Below are 14,872 nucleotides of genomic sequence, written 5' to 3'. Positions count from 1 at the left end.
TAAACTTACCAAGTGAAAAAATATTTCAAGCAGTTTATACACCTTCTCCCTTGAAAATCTTTTCCAGTTATTTTTATTGTAGAAAATTTCAAGCATACAGTAGAAAGCAGTGTCCTGAGCCCTCCTGCACCCACCACCCAGCTTCAACAATGACCCACTTGTGAGGGCTTATTTCATCAACTACCCACCCCAAAATCTTTTGAAGCAAATCCAAAACTTTGTACCATTCATATATATATTTCAGTTCCCATTTATTTTTCACAACTCCTGTCTTGGCTTTTCCTCCCACCCCTCCACCCCCAGAAAGAAGTGCACAGAATAACGCAGGCAATTGGACCTAGGTTATCATTTCCCTTCTCATAGCCACCTCCCCTCTTCCGGACCACCTTCTGGAACATTCACTGATATCACTGTGAAATGCCCACCAGTGTGTTCAGTGCCTTTAACTACGGCCTATTTTACTTAGAAATATATTGGAGTTCCCCCCATAACCCCTTTCTCTTGTGTGAACAAGTGAAAAAAAAATTGTGCCAAAATTTCTACTTTCTTGATAAAAATTACCTGATTTGTTCCCCTAACCCCAGGTAAGTAAAAAGAACCAGGAGTGGAGCAGGAACAGAAGGGGAAAGAAGTACAACATTTAATATGGTAGATTCTGCCTAATTAGGTGTGTGCAAATATTTCAAACCATCTGTTATTTTATTTTTAAATTGAATATTTGTAAACATAAGCCAAAATCTTGGGTTCCTTTAGACAGAGGATGTTTATAAAATGAATTTATGTAAGGCGGCTATTGCCTTCAGGATCTTGATACTAATAACAGTAGCTGCTTCTGAGCCCAAGAAATGGTTATGTAAAAACAATTAAAGCCAAACAATAATAATAATTAAGGGAGAACGTGCTGTTTCTGTAGCTGCTCAAACCTTGTTGTACTTTGCCGTGAGATTTCTTGGCCTCAGCTCAGATAGCAACCACCACCCCACACTTTCTCCTCCACACCCTTTACAAATGGAATTCCGAAAAGAGGCACTTTGGAGTTCATCATGGCAAATGTTTCATCTTGAGGACATTTCAGTGCAATAATTGAGATTTCATCCACCCCTCCCTCTGGACACTGCACTGCCCATCCCTTGCCCAGTGATTTCCCCAGGAATCCAGAGGAAGGCAGGGAGACCAGCTCCATTCTGCAGCCCACAGCCTCTCCTCGGGGCCGGCCTGTGCACTGCCTCGGCATCCCCAGTGGGTCCGGCGACAGAGGGCTTCCAGACACCAGTCCACCGGCTATCCCACCGCACCCGCAGGTTAAGGATCCGGCTGGAGCGCCCTCTCGCCGCCGACCTTCCCCATTTTCAACTGTTTCCTCTGAGCAGTTAAAGAATTATTACCCTGCCAATGCCTCTTCCTGAAGGTGATAACACAAGCTCTCCCCCTAACTCCGACTACTTTCCCTCCAGGCCAAACGCCGCAGTCCTCGCATCAAAATCAGGATCTGAGCTTCCCCTCGAGAACTACAAGAGCGCCCCAAACCGCCACAGGTCAAAAGTCTTCGCCTCGAGAGGGGAGACACTGCTTCTCGCCCCTGCACCCCGAAATCCAAGACCTGGGACCCAGCCCCGCCGAGGCGCCCCGCCCCCGGGAGCAGCGCCCGATCGGCCCGCACCTCCACGGAGAAAGCAGCGCTAGGAACTCGGCAACGGGCGCCCTAATAAATAGCGTAGCCTCCAAAATCAGAGGGCCTCCACGCCCCCATCGAAGCCGGTTCGCGGCGCATCCGTCCCCCCCCCCCCCGGGATTAAGACTTCTCAGCACACAACGCTGGCCTCTGGCCGCCGGGGGCACCCAGACCCGCGCCCCCTGCTCAGGCCGCCGGGGGGACCCACACCAGCTCCCCTCGCCTCGGAAGAGCGAATCTGGCTCGTACATCCTGCTCGGGCTAAGGCCCACGAGGAGCACCCGGACCCGCGCCTCCGTCAGGCCGCGGGGACCCCGACCCGCGCGCCATTGCCTCCAGCGGGGCAGCCCGGCTGCGCCCCCTGCCCAGGCGCGCCAGGCACCTTCCCCCGCAGCCCGGCGGGCCCAGCCCCTCACTCACCCAGAGCTCGGTGCCCCAGCTCATGGTGCAGGGGGCGGGAAGGGGCGCGCCGCGCGACAGGCGCGGCTCTCCGGTCCCCCTCCCTGGCGATCCCTTCGCCCCTCGAGATCCCCGCGATCGAAGAAGGCCCGGGCCCGCACGGCCTCCGCCTCCTCCGGCTCCCGCTCCTCGCCTTGGGTCTCCTCGGCAGCTCCTCCTCCGGGTCGCTCCTCAGCAAAATGGCCCGAGGAAGCAGCAGCCGCGGCAGCCGCAGCGCCCGCCCGCCCCACACCGGGAGAGCGAGGGGGGAGGGGAGGGCGGGGCGGCGGGGGCGGGGCCGCGCGCCGGGGGCGGGGCCGCCCTGACAGCTCGCGCACGCGCGCCCCGCCCCGCCCCCTGCCCACCCTCCCGCCAGGCGCCCTCCTCCAGGCTCGCGTCGCCTGGGGGTCCGGAAGGACGCGGAAGGAGGCGGGTGGAGCTCCCCAGGCCGATTTTTAAATTACTTATTAGCCACTACGCTCTCTGTTCTTAGGACAACCACTCGCCTTTGAACAGAGCCGGGCCCTGTTATTACCGGTGCTCTGCGCGGCCTGAGGTTGCTCCTGTGCGCCGGGCGCCGCTTTAGCCGTGAGAACAGTACTTTTCCCTGGCAGCCATGCACGCCGACCACAGTTCGCTGGGGATGCGCTTTCCGCACCGCCCGGAAGCCGCGGAGGCCCCGGAGTCCTGCAGCGTTGCGCGGTGGGAGTGGGGCCTGGTGCAGATAGGGACGTCGAGGCCGAGAGCGACCCAGCAGCTTCGAGTGGGTGGGGAGGGCATCCAGGGGCGCACAACCAGTGATTTCTGACCTGCAAAACCGGTGATTTCCAACCTGTTCGGCCAAGAAACGCTCAGACGGGAAATCACGTTCCCGCCTTGTGGGTAAAAATAAAGGCACTGGGTCCACAGATAACGTATTAGGTTCCAAATCCAGCCTCCTGCACGTCCTAGCTGGGTGGCCTGGGACAACGACTCCACCCCTCTACAAGCTCAGAGCCCTCGCCGCCGAACCGAGGTAATGACGCATCCATCTCACCACGTATGAGCATCGAGGAGAGGGGCACCTGTTACCTGGCCTATAATTGGTAAAATGAGAGCTAATTTTTAAGTAGACGCTGACTCCCTCTGTATTCCAAAGGTCTACACAAGTATTTCCTACATGGAGAATTTTTGGAGTCCCAACTTTCCTCTGAATCACAAGGCCCTTTCTCCTCAGTCAATTCTACTGACTTTTCTGAGTAACTGTGGACTCCTAAAATGGGTCCTATAGAAATGTTTCACAATGATGCATTTCTCCAATGCCTACAACCCCCGTCCCCCCGCTTCAATCAGTGTATCATTCTCCACCACGAAAGGGTGGTACTGAAAAACCCTTGCAGATAAACCTCCAGTTCTACTTCCTTTGTTGGACAGTTATATTAAATTTAACCTGTCAAAGCTGTTTTGGTCTGTCTTTTTTCAGTCCCCCCCCCCTCGTTTTAGTGTATGTTTAAATATTTTCCTCTCACAGTTACCAGGTCTGGGAACTCTTTACTCCAGTGACTGTGAGATTTATAACAATCAGAACCGCCAGCCACCTATCTCTCAAGGCAGATCTAACAGCCAGGGTGAGTTGGAGGGGTTAGCAATTCAAACAATGCTGCACAGTTTAGTTTGCTCTCTGGAAATGGTAAGTGAAAAGCAGGTTATCTAACAAGACCCTGCCTTGGTAATCACCTCGACTTCCCTTCCTGCCACGGCTTAAATATTTTTTGAAATTCAATGATCTAATCTCTACTGAGTTCTAGGAGACTTCTCAAAAACAGTGACCACTTGTGAAAATATGCTAATCAGGAGGAAAAACAACCTGCTGATCTAAAGAGGGGAAAAAGAGGAGGGGACAGCAGAAGAAAGAGAGAGACCACATTAAGATGAAACCTTTTAAGATGATGAGTAAGCCGGAAATAGTTATAGGAACCCATTAAAAGCCACAGCAGCAGAACTGCATGGAACTGGCTTAATTATACCACAGTGCAAGTATCTTTAACTTCATTAAGTTTGGATGGTAACTGGAAAAGGTTTGAAAGTGTCAGAATCAAAAGAAAAAAAATACAAAAAAAGTGTCAGAAGCTTTAAAAAAATAAAGGAGGAAGACACAATTGATCTTGAAGCAATGGAAACAAACAGGATTTGGGATTAAAGAGAAATAAACCAGCAGAGAAAAAAAGATAGAGTATAGCACAGTCGTTTTTTTTAAAAAAGAACTAAATCCATTCAGTTTTTCCTAATCGTAAGAGGGAATGATTCTAAGATAAGGAATTCTCACTATTAACAAATTACCATGACCTGACCTACTTAGGAATCAGTGTTCACAAGAAGTATTCTAAACAGTCTGTGTAAATGCTGGAATTACCTAGGGGTCAGCCTGGGTTATGTACACCTGTTTCACTTCAGTAACACCCAGAGAACACTGATTTACAAGGTTGTGATCTTGGTGGGTGACTACATAAATTTGCAGTGAATGATCTTATCACATGGACATTATTAGCATTGAAATAAGGTCTCTAGAAGGTCTCTAGATAGAGAGCCTGTGTAGGTTGATGATGTATATATAGAGGCAAACAATTTCCCCCCTTCTTCTGCTTCCGTACCACACTCTGGTTCAAGCCATTGTTTCTCAGTCTAGTTGTGTAGGACCCAGCTCCCTGGCCCATGCTGGTATTATGAGCCTTGCTTTCCACTGGCTGAGGCAGTCTGTCACCAGTCATAGGTCGGCTGGCTCTTGCTGGCTGCCGGCTACTCATGCTACCTGCGGGCCCCTCCAAGCAGCCCAGCTCCAGGGAGAGCTGTTGTTCACAATCTTAGCTGTAGAGGGCGCAGCTCACTGGCCCATGTGGGAATCAAACCGGTGACCCACCGCGTTAAAAAGCACCGCGCTCTAACCACCTGAGCCACTGGGCCAGCTGGAGGCAAACAATTTTATTAGGGCTTTTTGGCAATTCTAATGGTACTTGCAATTAATAAACATCTAATTCAGGGGCTTAGATGTATAGATGTCTCTATCTTTATTTTAAAGGAGGTAGATTTTTGTATTAATAATTGTTAAATTGGTATCCTAGTGTGCCACTACTTATTAGGTGTGTGGCTTTTGGCAAGTTACTGAAACTCTCTGAGCCTCAGTTTCCTCATTTGTTATACAGGAACTGCATAGATTGTCATGAGGCTGAAATGAGGGAGCAGGGGGGGTGGGGGTCAGGCTTTGGTGTTAGCCAGCTTTGGATAGCTATCCACAGACAGCTGCAGAGCTTCGGTTGATTTCTTTTCCTTCTGTAAGCCAGTTTCCCTCTCTATAAAATGAAATAATGCTACTTATTCCAAAGGTTACTGCAAAGATGAAAAGAAAGAAAACATGTCAAATGCTTAGCACATAAGACACAAGTATTAGTTCCCTTTTCTTTTGCTTTCTGGAGGATTTTTACTTATTGTATCAAGGAAAGCAATCCTTGAAGCACTACTGATGCAGCAAAAGAGCTGGCCTGAACTATAATTGATAAGTAGTCTGTTGGTGAAGTACTATTCCTAATGAAATTCTCAGAATTTTTTTTCTTTAAAATAGCTCCCATCAGTTTCAGCTTAAAATTCCCCCATTTGTTCAGCATTCAAACTACTTACTAAGGACCCAAAAAAGCAGTTAAGTGGAAAAAATTGGAGTGGGATAAAAGTAGGAACTCTCTGAACAGAATCTTGAAACTGCAACTAATTTTTGCATCTGATAATGGAATTCCCCTGAAGGTCTATAAAGATGTGCATAAAATCAGGAAAAACCAGCTGTCATGTGGCTGAGTAAGTTACACATTGTGCCACCAGGAATAGGAGAAGTGAATGTGAAGTTTTTCTCCAATCTGCATGATTCATGGTGTGTCAGGGCCTAGCTTTTCCATGAAGATCGCTCTCTGCAAAAAGACACCAATGGGCTTCCCCTGGGCCCCAAGAAATGACCATTCTAGTCAAAGAATGAAAGTGACATTTGACTTCTGAATGTATTGCCAGGTCCCAACTTGATCTTAAGTTCCTTATACTGTCTTTATAGAGGCTTTTGATTTGATATATGAACTCTTTTGGTAAGAAAAACAGATGGCCATTATACCTTATTACAACTGGAGAGTATTAACCCACTAATCGCCTATAAAAGATTTCTGGAAATTTCTAAACTGATGCCAAATATTAATCACACTAGGTTCAAATTACACATTCTGCTACTGGTGGCAACCTTTAGTGGATCCTGCAAAGTTAGAGGAAATAGAAGATACAAATGCACTTGACTAAGAGAGTAAGGCTAAAAGCCAGGTTTAGGAGATCAGTTTCTTCGGCCCCTCCAGGCCTTTTCAGTCAATACCTTACAGGCTAATGCCCCTTTGAAAATGTTGCCAGGGAGAAGCAGGCATAACTTGTTCTGTTACGCACCTGTCTGTTTCCAGTTACAGTATCATGAGTATGCAAATACTCTTTCCTTGAAACTCTACAATCATGTGCCTAAATATACTTGCCAACTTAGGAGATTGAACAGAATTTGAAAAGCAACTGTCTAAAAAATACTTTAAATCTTTGTAATTAGTGTTCCCTTTCTCATGTCTCTAAATTCCAAACTAATGACTGGCACAATATAGTTTTCAAATACCTGAGGTAAGATATTCCTCTGGACAGATACCACTGGTATGTGACCCTGTGAAGGTCACATAATAATTCCCAAGTGAAAAGAAGCAAGAAATAAGAACCCAGTTTTAAGCCTCTGTAAAATTGTTTTTCAGAAACTAAAAGACAGAGATCTTCTATTTTATAAACTATTTAAATGCTTGATCACTATTGTATTATTAAATTAAGACTATTCCTGATCATTCCGTGTTTAGAAGCCCATTACATTCAAATTAAAAATGAGAGATTCTCAAAAATGGTACCTCACTTTAAAAGAAAACCATACAAAGCATTGCAAACCGCCTTTAAAAGTGAAACTGCATGTAAAAAGCACCTTTCCCTTTAACAACTAGTTTCATGCTGACGTGAGAATTAATGAGCTGTTCTTGGTACCATTTCCCTGAAAATAAGACCTAGCTGGACAATCAGCTCTAATGCGTCTTTTGGAGCAAAAATTAATATAAGATGCAGTATTATAGTATATTGTAAATTTTTAAACTGCTTTCTGAAAATTTCTCTAGCATTTCATTTGGTAACACATTAGTTACTCAGATTTTGGGCTTTCAATTTTTTTGAAAAAATAAAATGATAAGCATTAGAAAGCCATGCATGGTATAGTGCAAGAAGCACAGATCCAATTCTAAAGCAGATGTGGTTCCAGTCCTGGGATTCCTGGCTTTTAATTTTTTCTTGCTTAAATTATTTCACACAAAGAGCATGTATGGCAAGCTAAAAAAAGAATCTAAAAACTAAATAAAACTGGCTAGTCTACTGGCAATCTCAATAAGCATATTCTTCTATGACTCCTTGATAAAAAATGGTGAGAGGAGGGAACCAACTACTGAATCCTTCCATTAAAGATCTCCCCATAAAGTCCACAGATTAGAAGCAAGGAAATTTTCCACACAGAATTAAGAGGAAAATATTGACACTCTGACTGTAGCGGTCGTATGAACGAGCACGAGGCAATAGAACACACGAGTTAAAAGTTGCCGTGTGATTCCCAGCTCAACCTGGAACAAATGACTTAATTTCTCAGAGCCTCAGTTTGCTTGCCTGTAAAGTGGGGATAATGATCATACCCACCTCCTACCTCATTAGATTGTTCCACGGATTAAATGCAGTAATGCACAAGAAAACCTAACCAAGTGCATAATCAGGGCTTGATAAATCGTATTATTGCAACCATTTCGTTTGAAATTTGTGTTAAGCGCCTACACAAAAACAAGGGACCTATGACAAGCCAGGAACTTGGTATTTCCACCGAGGCAACGCCGCTCGTGAAATCAGTCCAATCAACGGCCAGACACGGTGCTGTGGCCAGTGTAACAGATCCCCCCGTCGGAGCCCCTGGGTGCCCCTGCGGTTGGGGTCCCGCAGGCCCAAGGTCGCTTTCAAAGCTCGCGGGGTGTAGGTGTGGCCCGGACTGGTCCGGCCCAACCACTGTTTCCACGACAACAGCCACAGGGTCACCACTGGGGGTTCCACCTCTTTTGGCTAAACCGGAAGTCCGCACAAGGGAGGTCAACTGAACGGCCCCTCGGGGGTCACCTTCGGCCCCTCAGCGACTTCCCGGGCGGCAAGCTCCAGGAGAAGAGCCACAGACACCGCCCCGCGAGGCGCGGAGGCCCCCCCTTCCAGGCCCTTCCGGCGTCCGCCGCTCTTTAACCCCGGAAGTGGGCGGTAGAGGAAGCAGCTGGTGATGCTGGAACGAACATGGCTGCCCCGGCGCCCGTCTGCCCCTCGGGCCCCAGCTGTCCTCGGCTGGTCGCGGGCCTCCGGCTGCTTCCACTGCTGGGGCTGCTGCAGCTGCTGGCCGAGCCCGGCCTGGGCCGCGTCCACCACCTGGCGCTCAAGGTAGGCCGGCCAGAGCCGGCAGGGCTGGGCCGGGCTGGGCAGGGCTGGGCAGGGCTGGGCCGGGGGGCGGAGGTCCAGGCCGCTCCCCCTGGGCCGGGGGCAACTTTGACCCGAGGGGGGTGGCTCTGAGCGATGGCGCCCCTCCCTGGTCCCCCGGCGCAGCCTCTCCGTGAGAGGAGGCTGTGGGGACCTGTGGGGATGGCGGGGGTCCTTGCGCAGCCCGGAAGGGGCAGGAGGATTGTGGCCGACAGAGGGGAAGGGGCTGACCTGCGGCGAAACCCCGAATGACGCGGGAGGCCGCGCTGCAGCCCCTGCTGGCTTCTCCAGGTTCCTCACCGATAGCAACCTGCTCCTCCTCCTCCTCCCTCTTCACCTCCAACTTTTATCGCCGCCTGTGCTTATCCGCGGTCTCCGCTCTTCCATCCGCTCGTGCCTGCCTGGGCGGTTTGAAGACACGCGGAACCTCAGCCTCAGTTTCCCGGTTCGGCTGAGGGCGCTCTCTAGACTGATCAAAATGGGACTCTCCAGGAGGAATTTCGAATCTCGCTTGAAATCCGTGACCGAGAATTTGAAGCCAACATTAAACCTCTGATTCTAATGAAAGGGCCTATTTTTTTTTTTTTAATCCCTCGCTGCTGTCGTTGTCTGTCTAGGGAAGAAATGTATGATAGGCCTAGAATGATCCCTTGGATCTTGCGTTATAACTCCCAACTAAAAGTTATCTAAGGCTAAAACGTGCCTTCAGGCGGTTCAGCAGGTTAATATATCTGGAGAATAGAAAAACAAGTCGTTAGGATCCAAAGCCTTGTCCATTATGTTCATAACAGCAATTTTCTAAGAAGTTGTGGGATTGTAGAAAGTTTCTCTTATTAGAACACATTATTCTAGCATACCATGAAGCATTATATTCGTGTGAAGGTAGAGTGTAAAGAATACAGAATCTGGATTTAAAAGCCTGGTCAGACCCATACACCATAGTTTTGGGTATCAGTTGTTTGTAAATAAAAACTAGCATGATTAAAATGGTTCTCAGCCGCGGGGAGCTAGGTGAGTCCTGACTCCTTTTGAGAATCTGCTGAAAGATATAGAACCTCTCCTGAGAAAAGTGCAGGTAGAAATGTAGACAAAACTTTCTTGGAATTTCTAGAGCTTTATAATCCTGCTAAATCTTAGCTATAGGCCCTAGCCCCCAGGCTTATGACTGCAAGTTCAAAACACCTGATCTTTAAAATTCTTTAATTTTATGGTGTAGGATCCTGAGTCTTAGATTAAGTAATATAATTGAGTTCATATAGTTTGTAAATTAGAGACAAAGCTAATAGTAGGACACACTGGACCATGTCTCTTGACCCCCAATCTAATGCTCTTTGTACATTTCTAGAATTAAAATGTCACGTGGCATCATTAAATACTGGCAATATTGGTAAAGATTAAAAAATAGACTAACCACGGTGGTAGAAGCAAACTGAATGGTATAATTCTGGTGATTGATTTCTTCCTATTGTGCTGAATTATTTAATATTTTTCATCTTTGTAACTTGTTTCTTAAGTACTGTGGCGTTTATTCCATAATCAATATTTTAATTGTTTCTTTTTTCTTAAATTCTAACTTCTTGCTCAAGGAAATGGAAATCACCTGAACGCAGCCTGTAAGAACAGCAGCGTTATTAGATTGTTTGTTTTGCTTGAGACAGAGAGACGTAGGAGATTTGATCAGTTTATAGACCCGGACTGGCAAGAATAACATGTAGAGGTCACTGAGTACCGAAAACATGCATCGATCTTTTAAAAAACTTTTATCAAGGAGAATTTCAAACATATACCAAAGCAGACACTACTATAATGAACTCTGCCGTAGCTGTCACCCAGCTTCAATAACCATCAATCATTGGCCAGTTCTGCCCCGTTCCCACACACCACTTCTCTCTTTGAATTCTTTCTTTCTTTCTTTTTTTAAATGGGAAACAAGTCCTTTCCTTTTTTTTTTATTCACTTTTCTTATGCCATGTTACATTTTCAACATCATTCTTCTGGTTTTCTCAGTCTTCTCAAAATTCTTTTGATCTTTCTCTAGATTCCTTACCTTTCAAAAATAACTTTATTAAGGTATAGTTTACTTAGCATAAAATTCACCCATTTTAAATGTACAAATCAGTGATTGTTAGTAAATTGACTGAGTTGTGCAACTATCACCACAATCCAGGCATGGAACATTTCCATCGGCCCCATAAAATCCCTTTTGCTGGTTTCCAGTTAATTCCTATTCCCATCACTGGTCTCAGGCAATCACTAACCTACTCTCTGTCTCTCTAGATTTATCTTTTTTGGACATTTCGTATAAATGGAATCACATAGTATGCAGTCTTTTGTGTCCGGCTTCTTTTACTTATGTCTTTGGGGTTCATCCATTTGTACCATTTATTAGTAAGTAATTCATTCCTTTTAATGGTCAAATACTATTCCGTTGTATGGATAGACCACATCTTGCTTTGCCGTTCTCCAGATGATGGACATTTGGGTTTCCCTTTTTGGCCATTGTGAATAATGCTACTACAAACATTCCCATGGCAAGTCTTTGTGGGGATACGTTTTCATTTTTGGGGGTGATACCTAGGAGTGGAATAGAATTGCTGGGTCATATGGTGGATTTATATTTAACTTTTTTCTTGAGGTATACTTGACATACAATATATTAGTTTCAGATATATAACATAGTGATTTGACATTTGTATACATTGCAAAATGGCCACCACAGTAAGTCTCGTTTCCATCTGTCACCTCACAAAGTTAATACGGTATTTATTATTGATTATATTCCCCGTGCTGTACATTACATTCCCGTGATTTACTTATTTTATAACTGGAAGTTTGTATTAATACTTCATTCCCTTTACCCATCTCCACCTTCCCTTCTGGCAACCATTAGTCTAGTCTCTGTATCTGTGAGTCTGGGTTTTGGTTTGTTTGTTTTATATATTTAACTTTTTAAGAAAGTGCCAAACAACTTTTCAAAGTGACTCTACCATTTTACATTCCCACCAGCAATTCATGAAGGTTCCCCTTTCTACACATTGTGCCAACATACCCAGGGGCTGTGGGAGCACGTGAGTCCTGAACCCTTTGTAAGAGGAGAGGATAAGAGAAGGAAGGCAGCCTCATGAGCGTGGTGGCAAGAAATAGTCCATTGTGCCGGGTGTTGACGTATAAAGAGTGAAGCACAGAGTAGAGGAGATGTGTAGAGGTAGGCCTTCGTGACGTGTGGAGGCATTTGAATCCCTGTCTTCAGCATTGGGGAGCCCTGCAATTTTTTGGGCTGGGAGTGATGGAATAAGATTTACATTTTAGGTAGATACCATGTTTCCCCGAAAATAAGACCGGGTCTTAGGTTAATTTTTGCTCCCAAAGACGCATTTTCAGGGAATGTCTTATTTTTTCACGTACAACAATGTACATTTATTCAAATACAGTCATGTCATCTTCTTCTGGAACATCATCATAACGTACTAAATGCTTCCGTTTGGCTGACAATCTTAACAGGCTTATTTTCGGGGTAGGTCTTATTTTCGGGAAACAAGGTAGGTTTCTCTGGGAGCTTGACTAGGGAGCCGGACTGGAAGCAAGGGACCAGCCAGGGTATAGACATAGTCTAGATGCAAGATTAGGGCCTAAAGTAGGCCCATGGGGGGAGGAGGGAGAAGAGAGTACATGCCCCCCAAATATTTAGAGGGTAAATGATGGACAAATGTGGGGGTGAGGGAGGACGTGACATCTGGGTTGCTGGCAGAGGTTGTGAAGGTGGATGTTGTTGCCACCACTTAGTAGACCAGAGGAAGAAGACGAGATATTACTCTTAATGTGACAATAGTTGGGAAGGGAACAAGAGCAAGATGCCTATTTACCTTTAGATTGTCTACGTGTTCCCACCCACCCACTCACATTCGGAGTGGGAGGATTAAGTCGGGGGATGTGATTGTCTAACTGGCATGTTGGCAGGACGGGAAGGGCAGTTCCTGTGTAGTGACCCCCAGCATAGCTCAGTCACTTCTTTTCCTCATATTAAGCCACGGAATGAGGCCGTGGAGTTGGGCTTGAGCACATCTGCTCTTTGGATAATCGGTGCGGCCAAAAGGCAGCAGGTGTCTGTTTTGGGTGGGCCCCTCCAGTGGGAACGTAGATTGATCTGGGTCTTTTCCATTTTTTTGCCTTTTCCTGCCTACTTTCTTACACCAAAGTGGGAGAGTTGATAGCACTGTGCAGGTTATTGTATCACCAGTACCTGGCCATTTGCACTGGAAAGATTCCTAACCTCAGTATACGCCTCAAATGATCTTTTGCACAGACACTTCAGGGTTGCATCTTTTAAGTATGTATATCTATTAAACATCGTTCTCCTGCATATGTATCTGTAAGCGTACAACAGGCCTTTTCTTAGTGACTGCAGTTCGGTGGCATATATGCCAATTTGCTTTCTTCAAATATTAGTATCAAATAATCAAATATTTGATTGCTGGGGTTTCTTAATGAAACAGCCCTGGAAAATTCCAATGATTGTTTTACCTTTTTCCCACTTTTATTGCCGTCTCCCTTCCATAGCCGGTTACTGATTTTTGCTTTTTTCTCCTTCCCCAATACATAATAGTAAACGTGTGGTTTATTCTATTTTTAACTAATAGAAAAAACATTGGGGTCAAGAAGTATTGTCTGGACTACACAATAGGTTTTCTTTCCCGTCATCTCTTTAGTGGAAGAATGATAACATAAATATGGGCTAGGTAATTACGCACTAGAACACTTAGTGTAAATGATTAAGAAGATGGATGTATGCACGGGCTTGACTAGTGCCCTTGGGAACCTCAGAATGTAGCCTCGTTTGGAAATGGCGTCTTTGCAGATATAAGTAATTAAGATTGGGTCATACTGGATCAGGCTGGGCCCTAATTCCAGTATAACCAGTATCCTTATAAGAAGAGGAGACACACATGGAGGGAACGAGGCCAGGTGAAGACAGAAGCAGATTTGGGAGTGATGGCACCTGCAAACCAAGAACAGGAGGGATTGCCGGCAGCCACCAGAAGCTCAGAAGAGGCAAGGAAGAATTTTTTCCCCAGAGTCTTTAGAGGGAGAACGGCCCTGCCAACATCGCAATTTTGGCCTTCTCAGAACTGTGAGAGCATACATTTCTGTTGTTTTAAGCTACCCCGTATGTGGGTATTTGTTACAGCAACCCCAGGAAACTAACACAACATATACAGGCAACCCCACATAACATGGTTGTTGGGTTCCTAAAATGCCGTGTTATGTGAATCCATGTTATATGAAAACAAAGAACTAATAGAAAAATGGGAGTTAGTTTCCAAAAATAAAAAAAAACATACTATTATATTTTTATAATTAAGAGAAATATCTTTATTAAAGCAATTTTCACCAAAGTATAACATATTAATGTGTGTTAAATAATGTTTTCTTCGTCATCACTGCTAAGCACCATTAACCAAGGGCATTTTCTTTTTGACAAGATAGCTTCATCCTCTGAACTTAATACTCTACGAACAAAATGGATGTAAAACTCTAATACATTTTAAAATTCTGCAGTGAAATCTGATACGACATCCACGCTCGAATGAAAAATTTCAAATGAGGTATCTTTTGCTCTTAAAAGCTCTTATTACTCCGTGTTGTTCGGGGATTTCTCTAATTCTCGAACCGTGTTAGAGTGAACCCGTGTTCTAGGATGCCGTGTTGTACGGGGGTTGCCTGTAATAACTTCGAAGCTCTACTTTCATGGCCACGTGTTACTTGTTTTGAGTACGCACTTTTAGAGAACATCTTTAGCAATGTAGTAAGTAGCTAAACGAAAGCCCTCTTTGCAGGAATCCTCTAGAATCACTGTCAGTTGGTTGGGATCCACCTGGTCGCACTGGCCTTATGTGGTGGCTCTTTCTTACGCCAGTGGCTCAGTCGCTCAGCCCCACGGCACAATCTGCTTTGTGAATTTCACCACCCCCTGCCACCCATCCTCAAAGTATCTGAAAAGTTTTGGGAAATTAAAAGAGGATCCTTTGTCCCTGCGTTGCCTCATCTCAAGCCCATGGACCGTTAGCTGCTCCATCTCGGTAAACCTCAAAGCTTTTCTGGGCATGCCTCCCCAATGGTGATCAATATGTAGCATGAATGCGTGGACTTGCAGTTAGCCGTGTCTGTCGGAATATTGCCCAGCGGCGTGTAGAAAAGGAT

General features: G+C 45.7%; 2 protein-coding genes across 27 annotated transcripts in view; one reads left to right on the top strand and one right to left on the bottom strand.

The window, feature by feature from the left end:
• FNBP1 (formin binding protein 1) overlaps positions 1–3,028 on the bottom strand; it is a 115,760-nt gene extending 112,732 nt beyond the window's left edge. For 19 of the 25 annotated variants that reach the window (XM_019728832.3, XM_074331174.2, XM_074331178.2 and 16 more), the window contains exon 1: positions 2,093–2,361. In XM_019728832.3, coding sequence (XP_019584391.2) covers positions 2,093–2,116 — 24 coding nt within the window. In that variant the 5' untranslated portion in view covers positions 2,117–2,361. Of the gene's footprint in view, positions 1–2,092; positions 2,376–2,645 lie in introns of those variants that run through there. The other 6 variants (XM_088793438.1, XM_019728840.3, XM_074331179.2 and 3 more) reach the window with 3 other exon arrangements.
• A 5,369-nt stretch (positions 3,029–8,397) lies between these two features.
• Positions 8,398–14,872, top strand: part of GPR107 (G protein-coupled receptor 107) — a 67,988-nt gene continuing 61,513 nt past the window's right edge. Inside the window, exon 1 of one of the 2 annotated variants that reach the window (XM_019728850.3) lies at positions 8,398–8,638. In XM_019728850.3, coding sequence (XP_019584409.2) covers positions 8,498–8,638 — 141 coding nt within the window. In that variant the 5' untranslated portion in view covers positions 8,398–8,497. The remainder of the gene's footprint in view (positions 8,639–14,872) is intronic. The other variant, XM_019728849.3, reaches the window with a different exon arrangement.

Source organism: Rhinolophus sinicus, chromosome 16 (genome assembly GCF_057876585.1).
Source record: "Rhinolophus sinicus isolate RSI-liver-muscle chromosome 16, RSI-T2T, whole genome shotgun sequence".
NCBI lineage: Eukaryota > Metazoa > Chordata > Mammalia > Chiroptera > Rhinolophidae > Rhinolophus > Rhinolophus sinicus.
Note: the sequence above shows the minus strand (reverse complement) of the source record. Positions and strands in the feature narration are given on the sequence as shown.